The sequence below is a fragment of the Gymnoscopelus microlampas genome, assembly GCF_963454915.1.
Source record: "Gymnoscopelus microlampas genome assembly, chromosome: 23".
Classification (NCBI taxonomy): domain Eukaryota; kingdom Metazoa; phylum Chordata; class Actinopteri; order Myctophiformes; family Myctophidae; genus Gymnoscopelus; species Gymnoscopelus microlampas.
Genome location: NC_139960.1, coordinates 31,039,472 through 31,058,075, shown reverse-complemented (window position 1 = coordinate 31,058,075; position 18,604 = coordinate 31,039,472). Strand labels below are relative to the sequence as shown.

General features: G+C 41.4%; 1 protein-coding gene across 2 annotated transcripts in view; it reads left to right on the top strand.

The window, feature by feature from the left end:
* LOC311039995 (actin nucleation-promoting factor WASL-like) overlaps positions 1-18,604 on the top strand; it is a 50,080-nt gene that overhangs the window by 17,045 nt on the left and 14,431 nt on the right. Inside the window, exons 2-6 of one of the 2 annotated variants that reach the window (XM_084050047.1) lie at positions 4,072-4,206; positions 5,118-5,204; positions 6,220-6,316; positions 9,492-9,515; positions 17,408-17,591. In XM_084050047.1, coding sequence (XP_083906173.1) covers positions 4,072-4,206; positions 5,118-5,204; positions 6,220-6,316; positions 9,492-9,515; positions 17,408-17,591 — 527 coding nt within the window. The remainder of the gene's footprint in view (positions 1-4,071; positions 4,207-5,117; positions 5,205-6,219; positions 6,317-9,491; positions 9,516-17,407; positions 17,592-18,604) is intronic. The other variant, XM_084050048.1, reaches the window with a different exon arrangement.

Genomic DNA, 18,604 nt, shown 5'->3' with positions numbered 1-18,604 from the left:
GGTGGCGCTATAACAGGCCCATATGAAAAAGTTGAGGCAGAGGTTCTGAATTGGCATCCAGGGAGTGTGTGTGCACAGTTTCGCAGCGACCGGGCCAACGGTGCCGGAGATTTGGTGGTAACACACGGACGGACGGACGGACACACGGACACACGGACGGACACACGGACGGAGGGTAAAACATACTCTCTCGCCATGCCTTACGGCCTGGCGGAGACAATTATGGAGATAGATGTTTTCTGCCTGACAAGCGGCGATATTATGCATACATTTTTATGAGATAAATCATTCATGGTTGCCCTGAAGCATGGGTTTGGGATTCAGTGCCTTGCTTAAGGGCCACATTACTGGCCTCCGTGTGGACCTTTATGGGTCAGTTCTTACATTCTCAGAATTAAATTAACTCTAGGTTTGGTGTGTACTTTAACAGGAATCTTTCTGTCCTTTCACTTTATTCATTTAATGTATGTCTGCGTGACAGAAGGAGACTTTTTAAAAAGTTCTAATTTAGGGCTGCGAACTATTGATAATTTTCTTAGCAAATAATTGAGATGTGTATTTTCTGTTGTGGAAGCATATTGCTGCCATGTCAGGAAAAAAGAACGAATTCTGGTTTTAACAAGATACGTAATCATCACGTTATTATAACATAATTATCACATGTTATAACATGATACGCATCTTAAAACCAGAATGTTTTTCTCGTTAAAACCAGAATTTGTCTTTCCTGACATGGCAGCAACACACTTCAACATATCAATGCAAAAGTATTTTATTATAATTGCAAAAGTATTTTATTATAATTGACTACATTTATTAGTCTGATTAATCACTAAAGCACTATTTTATACTTTGTCATACAATGGTGTAGTGCAAAAATATAAAAAATAGCCAATGAACAAGCTCTTGACTCTTGAGCTGTTGTTGAGCTTGTAGATCGGCTATTTTTGACAATAGCACCACTAAAGGGATGCTACTTCCAGTTCATGGTGTATCATTTCTGTGCTGTCTGTCTGTCGGTCTACATCATGTTAGTTACTAGTTAGACAGAGTGAGACCCAGACTCAGTGTGTGTGTGTGTGTGTGTGTGTTCTTCAGACCTCAGGTCACGCGGTGGGGATTGTTTTGTTCTACCCAGGTTAAGGTGAACCCTTAAATTCTGAATAACTCATGTCATTGCCAGTCACTTAAGCTGTCGCCAGTGATTAGTCTACAATGTGTGGGTCTGTGTAGTGGACATGCAGCTGGCGGTGTGTGTGTGTAGTGTAATGTAGTGTTAGAATGACACGGACCTGGCCTGAGTGAACATCCTTCCAGTCTCACTGTCTGATTATAACGCAGCATAACTGCTGTCTAGACTCTAGTGCCGTATTATACTGTAACTGTCGCAGACTGTCAAAAAAGACAGACAGAATGACTTAGGGCAGCGATTCTCAACCGCTGGTGGGCCATTAGGATATTGCAATTGGGCCCCCATAAATATAAATGGCAAAACACTAACATTTTACTGATACAATTTTTAAAATCTCAAAATGAGTTTTCATTGTGATACCAATGAACAGGAACTTAAATGAGTACTAAATGAGTAAATTACAAAAAAATCAAACATGAATTTCATTCATGGGGTGTGTGTGTGTGATAGAAAATAAGTAATTTCTTGGGTGAACTACTCCTTTAACTTTAAGTGTCAGTTCCATTGTTTCAAGGTGGAACACAATCGACTGATCATATTAAAATAAACATGCTCTGAAAACGCACGTGGCCCACCCATCTGTTCACTTAACATAAGTGGTCAGATGGGTGGGCTGCGAACAGAACCACTTATTGGGGCCTGCCAGTTAACCACTATATATATATATATATATATATATCCCACCACCAGGGTCTATCATTGGCCCCCTGCTTTTACCCTCTACTCCAAATCTCTTTGCCGAAAATAGCCGATGTACAATCCCACTACTCATTGCGTTGTGAGTGTGACACATTCTGAGCTTGTACCTCTGCTATTTTTGCCAAAAGTGGTTGGTTACGTCCTTGTCTGCATCGTTCACTCGATTTGTGGGTAACAGGCTCTGTGTCTACTCTAGTGACTCTCTGTTAAGCTCAACACCAGCTATGTGATTACTCTGTGCATGCGTTTCTTAGATGCTAGCCTGGCGTTTTTTGTAGCACAGTGTGGTAATTCACACCAGGCACTGCAGTCTCACTTCCTAGTGTCACGATCAATCATATCAGGGCTGCAGTGGCTCAGGAGGTACAGTAGAGCGGTCGTCTTGGAATTCGGAAGGTTCCAGGTTCGATCCCAGCCAGGCTCCTCCTGGCTGTGTGTCGAAGTCCTTGAGTAGTCCGCTGTCCTTGAGCAAGACCCAAACTGCTCCTGATGAGCAGGTTGGTGCCTTCCATGGATTCCTCCATCTGCCATCGGTGTGTGAATGTGTGTGTGTGAATGGGAAATGCAATCTAAAGCGCTTTGGAGAAAGGCCCTATATAAATGCAGTCTATTTACCATTTAACGCTCATCGGCTGTTTGGTTGTGACGGTCCCTCCAGGAACTGACAGTGATGTGTATTCTAGTAGACATCTTTCTACGATGCCTGTATGACAGTGATAATGATGCCTTAATAAAACAGCCTTTTAGTGTCCCAATTAAACCCACTGACACTTGTCCTTTTGCCTCATCTGTCAGATAGGCACCTTTCTACACTGGCTTTCGGTTAATTAACAACAACGACAGCAAATTAAGAGTGCGCCGCCAGCCTGTCTGTAAATCTTCTGATTGAAACAGAGTGATCAGTCTAGAGTCTAGACTACTTCCACGTCATACTTTAAAGTAGTTCTTTCCAGTAGTTTTCTCACTATTTGTCTGTCTATCTGTGAGCCTTTAAGTGTTATGGTAATTTACAGAGTTGTATTATCGCTGGCCAATTACATATCTGTCATGTCATCTCACACTGTGTCCGGAAACTATTCTCTACCGCAAATATTTCTTCACTTAGCCTGTACGTATGCCATCATTATTATTTTGGGGCCGAAAGCTCTCAAAGTGGGGTCCTGTTTGATACAGACACAATGGTCCTTGTGTCTGAAATAAAGATTGAATGAATGTAACGTCGAGAGTCTACAAATGGAACCATGGAATGGATCCATTTGTAGACTGTCAAAGTCATAGGCGTCCGTAGCTTAAAGCTTAAACCAAACTGGGGGTTCTTGAAATAAGAAAAACGTTAGAATAAGATAAGTTAAATATGGAGTGGACTAACTTGACTGCAGTCTGTTATCATGTTTGTTAGTTTTTTTTTCAATCGTTTTTATACCCACAACGTGCAGTATACCACAACTCACCATCTTTGTCTCAGGATAGGTCTCCCTCAAGCCTGATTTGTTTGCACATCGTGTCTCGCACCGAAAATGACCGCTCTACAAGCTCACAGTGTGTTGTGAGCTAGTATCTGTTACTTTCGGCATTTTAAAGTGCAGATTGATTTGACGTTGTTTAGCCGAAAACAGTCCCTGGAGAAAAGATTGATTTTACTAATTAAATTCAGACGTCTGTCACTCACTGTGACTTATTAACTGTAATGATGTTTAGCCAACATTTTCTCAATTATGCAGGTCGGTTCAGTAACACGTTAATGTCTTTGGAGAAATATTAACACATTGACTGCCAGAATTATTTTCACTGCCTATTGTTATTCATGCCAGAGATTTTTCAATGGAAAAAAAAAAAGTACTCAGGAGCCGAGATACAAAATTTTAAAGTTTTAAGTTAACAAGGAAGTGGATGAGAGTAAAGATCTTCGAAAATTCATATCTCCTTGGTCTTTGGGTCAAATTAAAAAAAAAAAAAGTAGAAAAAAAAAAAAGTTAACTCGTTTTTAGCAGATCTTGGCACTCAAGTGATGAAAAGCTAAAAACGAGTTAATTCGTTTTAGGCATTCAATGTGTTAAAGATCGTGAAAAAAAAAAAATCGGCGAAGCAGAACATCAGTTTATAATACAATGTATGGTCAGAGCTGTGAAGAGACAAGGCCATGTGTTGACTGTGTGTTTTTCCCCCCTCCATCCATCCAGACCCTGTCGTCTGCAATCGTCCAGGTGTTCCTGGCAGAGAGGTCGTCTGCGTGGACCAAGCGTTGCTGTGGGGTGGCCTGTCTGGTCAAAGACAACCCCCAGCGCTCCTATTATATCAGGGTCCTCGACATCAAGGTCAGTTCATGCAAAACGTTCATGAGTGCACCGTGGTGTGTTGTGGTGCACTGCTACCACTGATGTTCTGTTCTGGAACTATAGCAGGTCAAGGACTCTTGAGAAGTAGAACTCTGATTGATTATGATTAGTCTCACGTAGCCAGACGATCGAATATCTCCACCTGCCGATATGTCTGCTGTGGTGACATCTAAATTCAATGAATGGGCTAAAACTGGGTGCAAACATTTCGGAAATGTTAAAAATAACAGCATCGCAAGAACCAATGCAAAGACTTTAGGGTGGTCATTAACCCATTGAGACCTGAAGCCGATTCTACATGTCTCCTAAATCTCAACAGTTTTCTGAAAAACGTATGTTTCTATATCAGTGGTACTCAATCTTTTTTTATGTCAAGGACCCCCAAAATTATATGTATTTGGCCATATTGTAATTACAGCAGTCCAGTCCCGGTGTCAGGGTTGGTTTCTCATGCAGTAGGCAGTAGGTTTTCTCCGCTGTTCTAGCCCACACATTGAATTTATATTTCCCCAGACGTACTGTATTAGTAGACAGAGATCTCTGATCATCTGCCGATTATACACCAGATGATTATTCGATTATAGCTGACTGCTCTTTCTATAAATCGAATAATCGAGAAGCGTGTTTAGAAAAATACAATAAAAACATGAAAACATTCTATTGTCTAAATTGATTAGTCTGATAAGCACTTACGTCCTATTGTATACATTGTCATGCATGCAAACATTTTGAAAATAGCCGATCTACAAGCGCAAAACGTGAAGCATTGTAGATCGGCTATTTTAGCTATTTTTGAAAATATTTGTTTATAATCAATTAAATCAATTTGTTTGATTAGCCGGTTGCATCTCTCCTTAATTAAATTATATTTTTTTGCTGATTGTTCACAGGATGGAAAGACCACGTTTGAACAGGAGCTGTACAGCAACTTCAACCTTAATGCACCCAAATCTTACTTCTTGACGTTTGCTGGAGATGTGAGTATTTCTGTTGTTCAATCTGCTGCTTATTGGATTGAATTACATTTTAATGCTTATGTTGATACATTTTATTTCATGGTCTCTCTCTGAGAGGGCAAGGACAGAATTGGCTATTGTAGTAAGTAGCAGCTAACAAACTGGCAGAGAGCAGAACGTGTGTCTTATCTCATATTTGAGGCCTTTCACATGACTAGACCCTTTTGTTTGCTCCACAAACACCTTGGATGTTGGCTAATGCAACAGGGAGGGACTCCTGTATGTTGGAGCTGCAAGGCTTTGTAATGATAAGAGCAGAGGAACCACTCACTGTAAACATGGCAGGAAAGACTTAGGTCATATTAAACTGGACAAAGTGAACTGGGGATGTTTTTTTAAAAGGAATTTCAAAACGACTAATCGGACTAATTGGAATAAAAACAAATGTATGTATTGGGTCGGGATCACATAGTGGTGAAATATCTTGCAATGGGTGAACTCCTCTCGCCGACCAATCAATCGTGCGAGAACCACAACGATATATATAGCCCGATTTCAAGAAAGAGACTCGGGCAGTGTGAAGTGCTTAACGATCTGTTTACTCGCCGACCACTTCCGTTGTACCCGTTGTCAGAGTACCCGTTGTAGCCGTCTGTCTGTGTCCCTTTTATGCCTAAATATGGAGATCTCTGTATCTGTCTGTCTGTGTCCCTTTTTTGCTCATATATGGAGATCCCTGATGTCATCAGTATATGCCCATAAAGCACATATTGGGGTTTGTGATGCATATTTGTGACACTCACCTCTCCCTATATAGGCATGTTACTTGATGCGTGTTTGTGACGCTCACCTCTCCATATATGGGCATGTTACGTTTGATGTGTGTTTGTGACACTCAAATCTCCATATATGGGCATGTTATACCAACCATATTCTTGTAATTTCATTTAAAAAAAAGTGTTTTCTCATTTAATTTAGATTGTTTTATTATTTGATTGTTTATTGCATTAATCTGTGTGTGTGTATGTGTGTGTAGAATACGCAGGTGGGTCTGAACTTTGCCAATGAGGAGGAGGCCAAGCGTTTCAGAGGAGCCCTTTCAGAACTAATGGGCAGAAGACAAAGGAAAAGTGGTACATATTGACCTACTGTCAAACACAGTCTATCTGCCTAACCTGCATACCTAACCTCATATCTATTCACCTACCCTATACCACCACCTACCTACCTACCTACCTACCTACCCTTTACCTATCCACCTACTAGGGCTGGGCAATTAACCAAAAATGTATCCAAATCAACATTTAAAATCTCTCACGACTTAAAGTTAGGGTAAGTGATATTTTTTTGGTTAAAACAAAAAGTTTTTTGTTAAAAGGTTAAAGCATTATTTCTGATAGTACTCATTGCTATAGAGTGGTTGTTCAGCAACAGGGGTCTCCCTGTCTCTCCAGCTCTTTAATAAACAGAAAATACATTTTCAGGTGGGTTGAACATTTTCAGCTGATCGTGAAAGAGTACCCATTTATCAGCTTTAATTTTATAGTGTTCCAGTTCCATTTTGTCTGCTCATTTCTTAGTGCCATCACCAATTTCACTTGTTTAATCTGTATTCTGTGCATGTTTTCTCTCCTAATTTGATAAAATTGGTATACCAACCTGAAAATGCCTTTTCTGTTCACTAAAGAGCAGGGGAGACATCATGTTATTGAACAAACACTTTATATAATTTACAATACAGACCTTGTCAGACAGTTGAGGGACAAGTTTGAAATAAACAGTATTTTGATTTGACGTCATATCGCGCAGCCCTACTACCTACTTAACCTAACGACCTGACCCTACCCTGTACCTACCTACCTACCTACCCTGTACGTACCAACCAACCTATGCCTACCTACCCACCCTGTACCAACCTACCTACATACCTACCTACCTACCCACCCTGTACCAACTACCCACCCACCCACCCTGTAACAACTACCTACCTACCTACTTACCCACCCTGTACCTACCTACCTGCCTACCCACCCACCCTGTACCTACCTAACATACCATGTACGTACCATATCTACCCACACTACCCTGTACCTACCCTGTGCCTACCTGCCTGTGTATCTCACCTTTCGACTACTACACACATACCTACTGTAAGCACCTGTTTAACTCAGCCATCAGTCCTGGGCAAAATGACGGCAGTATTATTTTTGTATTTGAATGTGGTTAAAAAGCATCTGAACATTGGTTTAGTGAAATAAAACAAAGGTCATTGGATCTGCATGATCAAGTGATGTGTCCACTTGAGGTTTGAACTACTTCAGGTGTGTTTGGTATATTTCCCTGACACCGTAACAACTCTGAAGCTGTTAAAACGTCTACAAATCAGGCATGCCTCAAGTAGTTGAAACATTGGAAACCCTTTGGAATAATGGAAATATTTTCATAGTATTTATGAGGCAAATTATTTTAAGTTATATTCATTATATTTTGCCTGGGTCTGTTAACAACACCATCATGAATAATATTTTGAATATGTTCCTGTACTGCAGCGTTCTTGAAGGGATAGTTCACCCAAACAAATATTTTTTTTCTATCGATTAGTCACCCCATTGAATTCATGGAAATGTTTTCGTTTTTGTCGCCAATAATTTGATGACCAGCGGACCGGTAGGCAGCGGTTCCAGTAGGAGACGTAAAGGAGACTCTTTGTGTCTCATACCGGAACCGCTGCTGGTCATCAAATTATTGGCTTAGGAAAGCGACAAAAACAAAAAAATATGGGTGTGAACTATCCCTTTAAACCTAACATCTACAGATTTGATTAATGCAAGTTGGGAACGCTTGCTAATCTTTGCGCCGGTCCCTCAGACACTCATGTAAAATCAAAGTTGATTTCATTATCAAAATAACAAATTATGTAAAAAAAATATTTCATTTAATCAAAGATTCAATCATGGTCACTGGTGGATGCAGCCTGTAAGATGTTTATGATTATGAATAGAGGTGAAACCCAAGAATGCTTTCACCTCAACTCCCCCAAGCGAGGCGCAGCTTAACCACTTGAACCCCAGCATCCATATTCTGGGTGCGATATTAGACACAATTAGCAGATCTACAAGCTCACCGTTGTGAGCTTGTAGGTTGGCTATTTGTGGCAAATAGATTTGTTGTAGGTGGGGGGGGGGGGCGGTACCAAGTACAGAGCCAACTCGGGTCTAGTTTACAAGTCTAGACTAGAGTGTTTTAGTGGTTAATTCAAATACATTTTGTTTTTAATTGTTACTATGAACTGAGGTGTTGAAACAATCAATTGAAATCAATCAATGAAAAAAGCATTACATTGTAGTATGTCTGTCTATTGATGAAGAATTGTGCTGTGAATATTTTGGACACATGGTCCTAAACGTTCAACTCGGCCGTCCGTACTGATGACTAATCAATCAATCAGATTTCACTTCACATCTATATTCCGCCTCAAACTCATATACATAACGGCTTGAGGTACCGCTCTGTATTACCATTCACTCACTACTTTACTCTTCCATCATGTTCACTTGATTTAAGAGCGACCAACTCTTCCTCTGCTGAGGGTCTCTTCCTGAGAGCACTGATTGCATTGTTACCGAGACTCTCTCTTTCTCTCTCTCTCTCTCTCTCTCTCTCTCTCTCTCTCTCCTCTCTCTCCTCTCTCTCTCTCTCTCTTTCTCCCTCTCCCTCCCTCTCCCCCCGCCCTCTCTCTCTCTCAGCCCTGTGTAACGGGCTGCCAGTCTCAGCTCTAAGGTTGCTACTTCTTTTCTCTCAGCCATGATGATACTCAAGCCATCAGGATTGTGTGTGTGTGTGTGTGTGTGTGTGTGTGTGTGTGTGTGTGTGTGTGTTGTCTCTGGAGAGCGTCCGCTGGTGGTGCAGAGTAACCCTACATCTTATTAACCAGCTCTGTGTGTCTCTACCTCATCGCCTCCAGCCATGGAGGATGAGTTCTATAGGGGTCTAACCTATCATACTGGACGAGAGGCACCTTTGTTCTCTCCTTTGGAGGGTGTGTGTGTTAGTTCACTCTACCCAACAAACTAATAACAGCCAAAGCCTGGCTCAGTCCACCAACTCTCTCTCGCCGCTTGCACCACAATGTCGCCGATGTCGCCCTTTGCTTGAAAATCGACCTTTTTTTCTTTCTTTCTCCTCTCTCTCTCTCTGTCGTACGACCTTCGACCCGCACACTCACACACATTTCCTTTTCCTCACTAACACGAGCCTAAGCACCAAACTACATCATTTAATGATTATATGACCTGTCTGTGTTCACAGAGAAGAGACGTGACCCTCCAAATGGTACGTTCATCAATATCTATATCTAATCTAATAACAATAAAATAAAATATTATTTTATATACATGCATACTATACTATCGTTGCTGTCGGGTAGAAACCTTGTAGTTTTGGTGACCATTCAGACTTATGCAATGGTTAAAAGTGAATTTAGATAGCATGTTGTTTAGACTGATGCTAGCTTCTTGGTTTACCTGTGATCCTAGTTTACTGAGGCACTACACTGTGCCATTTGATGTATGTGAGTCGCTCTGGATAAGAGCGTCTGCTAAATGCCTGAATTGTAAATGGTATGTCCAAAACTGTTCCTTTTTTATTATTATAAAAACACAAATTAAAATAGTGAAAATAGCCTATCTCAAGGTCACAGCGACACATTGTGAGCTTGTAGATCTGCTATTTTCACTACTTTTGTGTGACACTCTTGTATGGTGAAGTAGGGCATTCATTTGCAAAAAAACAAACCAAAAACATGAATAGTTAAACTATGGAGATATGAGGTTTCTGCCCGACAGCAACACTACTACACATATATCATATAACATATATATCAGCCCTAATGAAGACCACAAAACATGTTCAGAAGTGTGTAAGGGATCTCAATCTTTCTGATTAGATCATTGGTTGTCAGACTTTTTGTTCTAGTCCATTCTAGTAATAAAGCACATTTAGAACTACAGCATGGATTGGTAGACTTGAATAGGAATATTTACTAGAAAAGACATTTACAACACTGTGATTCCTGCTGATTTTGTGTCTTATCAACGTAGTTTAAAATGGAAAGGTGTTTCTGTATACGTTTGTAAGTGGAAGCATAGAATATAGCCTATATCTGTTCCCTTAAAAAAAAAAAAAAAAACGCATTCACAGGCTATGCTTTAAAAATAAATTAACAGACTTAATGGGAATGATTATTATATTATTTATATCGTTTTTTATTTTATGTCAATGAAAAATAAAACTCACCTTCCTGTGACCCCACTTGGCGTCCGACCCATAGTTTAAAAACCTCTGGATTAGATACATTTTACATTATTATTATTCACATGCCCATCACCCATATACATTTTTTTTTACATGGACAAAATGTGCACATCCACACCAGTGCGTGTGAATTGATGTAATGAGAGGGTTGCACACCTGTGGAATCATTGCTCACAAAGTAATAAAGTCCATGGAAAGGAATTACTTGAGATCATGGAAGTAGTTTAATCTAATCAGATTATAGAGAAGGCTGTGTCCATAACAATGTCTCTGAGAACGGTCACAGACCTTATGCAAGTGCTGCTTATCCTGTCCTGTGTGATGAGCTGTGTGAGCAAAGCCCTTATTCCTACTAATCCTACAGTGTTAGTCACTGTAGAGTGGAAACATATTGTTGCTGTCGTGTGGAAACCTTGTAAGTCCAAAACCGTTCCTTTTTAATTATTATTTTGAAAACATTTGAAAACAGACAATCTACAAGCTCTTGACGCCTCGCATCGCGAAGCGTTGTAGATCTGCTATTTTCACTAGTTTTGAGCAACACTCTTGTATGATTAAGTAGGGTATTAATTTATGAAAAAATATAAATATTTGAAACGGGGACATACAAGGTTTCTGCCCGACAGCAACAATATGGTATGTAATGCAGACACCTCTCTGCCTATGAAAAGACATATCTCTCTCTCCTTCCTTTCCTCCATTGTCTATCGTACATTCTCTCTTTCTTTTGTACCTCTTTTCCATTTTGATTGTTCCTTTTGCCACTCCATCGTTCACTTTCTCTTAATTCTCTACTATCTCTCTGTTCCCTCTCCCTCTTTTCTCCTGCCTCTCCCCCTCTCTTCCCTTTCTCTCTCTACCCCCCACCCCCTCATCCTGCTCTCCCGCCATTTCCCTTGTTTGATGGTCATCTTCCACTCTCGCTTTCGGCTCTCAGAGGCCCCCCAGAGGTCTAGAATCTCTCTTAACCACATGAAGGATTATATTACTCTATACGCTGTGCACAGCCATTAGGGTGATTAGTGTGATACCATAACCCTATATTACTCACTATGTGTTACATACACAACATGCAGAACATGGTACAGTTACAGTCTCTATTTGCATTTGGCCTGCTTTACACATGCGTGCGCACGCACACACACACACACACACACACACACACACACACACACACACACACACTTAACCAGTTCCTCATATTAAGTGTTACATGCACACAAGCAAGCATGCACCCTCTCTTCTGCATTCTAAAAGTCAAACCACAAGTCTACATGGAAAAGAATATGCCCATTGTTGCACTCTAAAACTAATTATCCACTTCTCCCATTGTTTTCCATTCTGTTCTACTCCATCTTCAAGTTGTGTGGAATTGTTTTCTTGCTGCTGATAGAGCAGAATTAGAATGTATTGGTTTGTGGCCTACTTGAAACATACATTATGTGACAAGGCGTGCCATGGATTCAGAATGCTGCACTCTGTTACACAGAATACACACACAGACGGACACTACAACTGAAGGATTTGAACCTGTGAGGTCTTGAATAAAGGACAGTCGATGATGAAAAGAGATGAACATCGATGGCGAATCCAAGCTAATAGAAACTGCAGGCTTTCAATTCCTAGAAAGTTACTTTGCTATAATGAAAGCCACTGTTCTTGCGTTAATAAAAATAGATTTTAAAAAAACTGTCCACAGCCCTCCTATGAGACAGTAGGAAAAAAAACGGTACCATATTATTTTGAGCATTAGTGAGGACCAATGATATGAAGATGGGTTGAAAATTGGTGAAGTCGTCCTTTAACCGATTTGTACCCATATCCATCCACACACAGAGCGTTCACTGGCCCTGTTGACATGCTATTTTAGTATTAGCGTCATTGTCCTGTTGACTGCTAACTAGCCTCTGCTCTGGGCGTTTTTCCGCACATCCTGAGCCGTTATTGTTCTTACTAATGAGTGTCCCTGCTAATGATTTGTTTATGTGATTTTAGTCGGGTCAGTGTCTGGACGTTGTGGATTGTAGACACACAGTGATGCTGGTATAAAGAGACGCCTACCTTGGTGTCTTATGACTAGAGGTTAGAATCGCCCGGTGGAAGAGGGTACCAAGTAGGCTGCAACTGTAGGTTATCGTCTTTGTGATTATTCTATCGATAACCTTTTGCGATTATATTCAACTAAATCGTTTAGTCTGATTAACCACTTAAGCACTGTTTTATACTTTGTCACACAACAGTGTCCTGGAATAATAGCCAATCTACTCTGATTAAATTGATTAGCTGTTGCCCTCCTAGTACAAAGAGTTCAAACTGTGTGTGTGTGTGTGTGTGTGTGTGTGTGTGTGTGTGTGTGTGTTAGGCCGTGCAGCTCTGTTCCTGCTCTTGTTTATTGGTTGATTTTGAAAGGCTATCCTTGTCTTTTTTCAATCATAGGCTAGTTCTTCTATCCTCCCTCCTCTGTACTCTGTTCTCTCTTCTCTCCCTCTCTCCACTGTTCATAGTTCTGCCCCAGTATTGTATTCATATCTCAGAAATGAGAACCACAACGCTCCCTCTCTCTCTATCTCTTCCTGGTTCTCTCTCGGACCAATTCTTGACTTATCTATCCGTCTCGCTCTATTTCTTTGACTCTTTAAAAAGAAAACACTTTCTCTCACTCGGTCTCTTCATCTTTATCTTTACACTCCTGCTACATTCTTGTTCTTTTTCTTCACTTCTCCCTTTCATCTCCTTTCTCCTTATCTGGCCATCTCTCTTCCATGTTCTCTCATTCATCATGTCTCATAACCCCACAGAGGTTGAGATTAGTACCATGGGATTAAACATGGATGGGTTTTAATGGTTACGTAAATCCCAGACAACCGATTATTTTTGCCGGGATTAGGACTCCAGCAAACTGCGTATGTACGTATGAGCACATGTTGGCGTAGGCGTACACATGTTGTTTTTGGAGGGAAGGGAGGAGAGATGGGCATCGGTGGGTGATGTCTCGAAACGGCAAGCCAATCGAATCGTGGTGACTTCATGATGATGCACCCTGCTGACATGGGAAAAGAGCGTTTCTAGAAACTGTCAGTGAGGGAGACAGACAGATGGATCGGTCATCCGAGGCAGAAGAGACACGACAAATGAACAGACAAGACTCAATCAACCCAACCCACAAAGTTGCAAGAGACAACGATGGAGGCACTTGAAGAAAGAGAGTGTGACTGAAAGACAGACGGACAGATCAGAGCAACAGCAAGAAACTGATCAAACGAGAAAAGAAATAATGAATGATGGAAGCAGTGGAAAAGGAAGAGTGAAAACAGTTCTTCAGAGGAAGATGGACAAACACTTCGGCCAGACCATGACAAAGCAAGCAGGGGAAATGGAATAAGTCAAACGGAGATGCGATGGAGAGAATAGAAGATGTGGAATGAATTCAAGTGTCTATTCCTACTTGCCATTTCACTGTCATAAAGAGCTGAGCCTGCGTGTGGAATTAAACTCTCTGGATGTGAGCGCTCCCAGCGGAACCAGAATCACTCTGAACAGACTTGGACCCATTCCACTGGTCTGTCTGACGTCTAGAACCCTAGCCCTAACCCTAGCCAGGCTTCCACATAGGCCGTCAACCTCGCTGAATAGCAGGAGGGGTGATTACATCACATCTCGCGTATTAGCAAACCAATCAGAGTCGTCTAATTTCAGAGCCTACGTCAACACCTCAGACACTGAACTACAGTAGTCGAAGACCCTTTGACCGGGCAAGTGACATTTCACTGCCTCTGATTCTGACTTTTGACTCTGTCCACGTCTCGCCTGCGGCCGTTCACCTTGCTCACCACCATGATGTTCTGCACCACCTTCCTGTCGGCGCCCTCCGAGGAGCCGTTGGGCGATGGTGGAGGATTGGGTGTAGGAGTAGGAGATGTTGGACGCGCAGGCTGCCTGTCTACCCTTCACTGCCTGGTTCTCCCCCAGGATGAACTGTACGCTCCCTTCGCTGACCCTGCAGCCCGTCTCTCCCTCTGCCAGGACAGCAGGGCCTGCAGTTCGGTGGGGAAGATCTTGCTGGATGTCGACATGGCAGCCTGCGGGCCGGGCGACGAGAGGTGTGTGGGCCGGGGCACCTGGATGAGGAGGCAGCGCAGTCGCTCGGCCTCTCCGTCACCCAGGAAAAGTCCTAAGAGTCCCAGAAGTCCCTTTAGGGAGATTATGAAAGGTAACCGTACAGGGGTGCAACAGTTAATCGAACTAATAGATTTAATTGATAATATGAAATAATAAATGTTTAACAATAGCGAAAATAGCATATCTGAAAGCAAAAGCAGCAGACAAGCAAGTAAACCTGTAGATCTGTCAACAAGCCCTCATCACTGTGTGAGCATGATGGATCGGCTATTTTCTCTATTCTTGTGCGATACCATTGCACAATAAAGTATAAATTAGGGCTTAAGTGATTAATCATCTATTTAGTTGATTGATTATGAAAAAAAATTGCCCCCAAAACACGCTTCTCTGTGAATCGAAAAAGTAATCGATAGAATAATCTCTAAATCGATATCGGAGAACAGAGATACCGAGGATATAATTCATTTTGCTCAACAGAATTTTTTATTTATTTTTTGCAACCAGGTGCTCATAGAAGCTTTCAAAACTAAATGGAGACAAAAAGGTCGGCAGTACGTCGACACAAAGGCCTTCTGCAGGTTGCTTTCTTATGCTCCAGTCTCTGAAAGAGAGAAAGGCCTGAAAAATAGACAGAAAGAGACGAAACCGTGTACAGTACAGTACATGTACAGTATGTATGTACAGTAGCTGAGGATAATGAACAGGGTTTTCATGGAAATGCAGGAAGTAGCTTTGTTTGTTTTTGTTTGGACCCCTTAGACAAGGCGAAGAGAAAGTCGCAACTTTTTAAGCATACACATCCTTGCAGGATCAGAGTGGCTGTGTTCACCGAGTGCTGTTTATTTGAAGCTTTTAAGCAGGTCATCCTATTCAGATTCGTTGTGTGTGTGTTTTTGCTTCAACCCTGAATTAGAACTGTTTATTTTCACTGTGCTGTGGTGACTGAAGAAATCAATCTACAGTATGGACTTTAAGCCAGAAATGAGTGTTTTTGGTTTTTTTTACATTTTAAAAAGGTAGGTTTGGTTTTAAATATGTAGTCTTAGTCACTTTTCCAACCAAGCAGCATCAACATGAACACAGAGACAGACTAACATCTAACATACATAGGTGGTACTTTGTAGTTCCATGGGAAGAGTGACTTTACACACCCATACTGAAAATGTATGGTATTCCTAGTGAGGTAAGCAGCCACATAATTCAAATCTTAAAATAATTAATAGTACAAATTTTTATTGATGTACATTCTCCATCGATGAGTTTCAGACTGGTTTTGCATTGTCTGTTGGCAGTGTTAGACGTGTTTTATTATTGTAGTATGTGTGTGTGTGGAGGGTGTGTTGACAGTGTGAATGAGTTATCCTCTACATGGGCAGTGATGACAGCTTGTTTGTGTCTGTGTTTGTGCGTGTGTGTGTGTGTGTGTGTGTGTGTGTGTGTGTGTGTGTGTGTGTGTGTGTGTGTGTGTGTGTGTGTGTGTGTGTGTGTGTGTGGCATTGGCAGGCTTTTAGCCATATGTTGCTATTGCTTACAATGTGGTGGCTTTTTGGCCAGCATACAGATGAATGGAATGTGGTGCTTGCTTGACGACAGAATTTAAATTAACCACTTGAAACCTAGCATCCTTATTCTGTGGCAAACGTTCCCCGAAAATAGCTGATCTACAAGCTCACAGTGTGCCGCAACGTGATGTGTTGTGATCTTGCAGATTGACTATCTTAAGTGAAGAGATTTTTTTGGAGCACTAGGCCACCTAGCATAGACCCCTCGGGGACTCTAATCACTAAGTAAATGGGGTTTAAGTGATCACTAAGTAAATGGGGTTTAAGTGGTTAACAAAAGTTATCAGAATTGGACACTGACTGCCCAGGAATAATGTCTTTGTCATCATACCTTATGCATGTCCAGTGCCTCATGCATTCGATGAATGCTCGTTTTATGGTAGGAGTGTTCAGCAGCAGCTTTTTAAATATGCCATGCAAATAACCAGCTAATTAGTCAGTGAAGAATCTAGATGTTGTATTGAAACTCAGTTCTCAGAGTTCACATGCGTCGCAATGAAACGTACAAGTGAAAAGTTGAAATGTACGGAGGAGATTTTTTTAACGCAATGATTTCTAGAAATATCACCTGTAAATGCACAAAAACACTGTTTCTATCCATTCAAAGATTGCATAATACATAATATTACTGTCTGCCAGTTCTGTTATGTTTTTCATGCACCTGAATCCCTGTTTCATAAACTTGAACTCATCAACCGTTATACAAGTCCCATCAACCATAAACCAAATAACTCCCAACTGTAAAGGCCATTAGCTGATGAGTTACATAATGCAAAAAGAACCCTTGTCTAGTACATCTCCTACCTATGGCTACATAGGTAGTAATTAATCACAATCAATCACTCAGTAAGGTACACAAACCGGCAGGCCTGGTTTTGATGTTAATTTAAAGGTGAATTTATTATTATTTTACGTGTTAAATAGCTCTATATTCTAATAGTAATCATTGCTATAGGGTATTTGTTCGGTAATAGGTTTCGCCCTTTATAGAGGATACAGGATAAACAATTGGATGTGATGAATCAGAGAAATGAGCAGACAAAATTGGAACTGGAACACAATAAATTGAAGCTGATGAATGGGTACTCTATCCTGATTAGATAAAATTGGCAACCCACTTAGAAATGTATTTTCAGTTTATTAAAGAGACTTGTTACTGAACAAACACTGTATAGCAATGATTCAGTCCTAACTTTCTCACCGTCTCTCTCCCGCTCTCTCTCTGTCAAGGCCCCGCGTTGCCCATGGCGACCGTGGACATCAAGAACCCGGAGATCAACAACGCGCCGCGTTACCACAACAACTCTCAGGTGAACAACATTGTGCACTCGCCCTTCCCCAAGAAGGAGAAGAAGGTGAAGACCAAGAAGAAGAAACTGACCAAGGCGGACATCGGAACGCCCAGCAACTTCCAGTGAGTCACGCCACCGTAGAAAGAAAGAGCCAGACTTGTATATTGCCTGGCGTCCCTATTTTGGGCATGTCATTAGAAACGTTCCTTAAAGGAACTAAATAAGTGAATACTTTTAAATGACAGCAAGGTGTACATGTTGGCAAAATGTCCCTGGTAAAGAACCTTTTTAAGACACAATGTGACATCGGTTTGATCTAATTTGACCCCAGGTTCCCCATTTGAGAAGACCTTTGCCATAAGGTGTGTGACGTACAGGACTGCATGTGCTGTACTTAAGCCCTATACTGTATTTCATTCTACAACAAATAGTGAAATTAGACGGTTTACAAGTCTCAAGTGTGTGTTAAGTAAGCCTTGCCGAGACATAGGGCAAGAGCCTATCTCCGTTTTTTGTAGCGTGAGGCAGCTTGACGTAGAAGTACACCCCCTAGACATGAGGCTAGCATGACGCAGGGACTTACCCCCCAATCCAACCCTTGATGCCAAGCAGGGAGGCAATGGGTCCGATTTTTATAGTCTTTGGTATGACCTGGTCAGGGAATCTAACCCTGACCTCCCAATCTCTTTGGTGGACACTCCATCTCCACGCAGCAGTGGAGATGGAGAATATGAACGGTGTGATCTGAATGTCTAAACTCAATAAACTCAACAGTAGAGTTCACCAGATTGCAAAATGTTCTATAGGTTAATCAGGTCACATACAGCCCTAGTGATCTAGTCTCCCACTGGTCCCATGAGCCGCTGATGAAACTGGACTGAGAGTTATAAATCCCGACAATCTGTTATTTTCATAATCTGTCACTGGAGTGGAATCAGTATAACAGCAAATGGAGTGTATTCATAATACTGTATATTATATAATATAGAAGTAAGTGGGTCGGAGTAGCTTATTGTCGGTATCAGCCCCTGAGAGATGGATTGCTGAGTCATTTCCAAGTACTTACTGCACGATTTAGTTACCCAAGCCATATGCTGAGTTGGCGGTGCCCGGGATTGAACCCAGAACCTTGAGG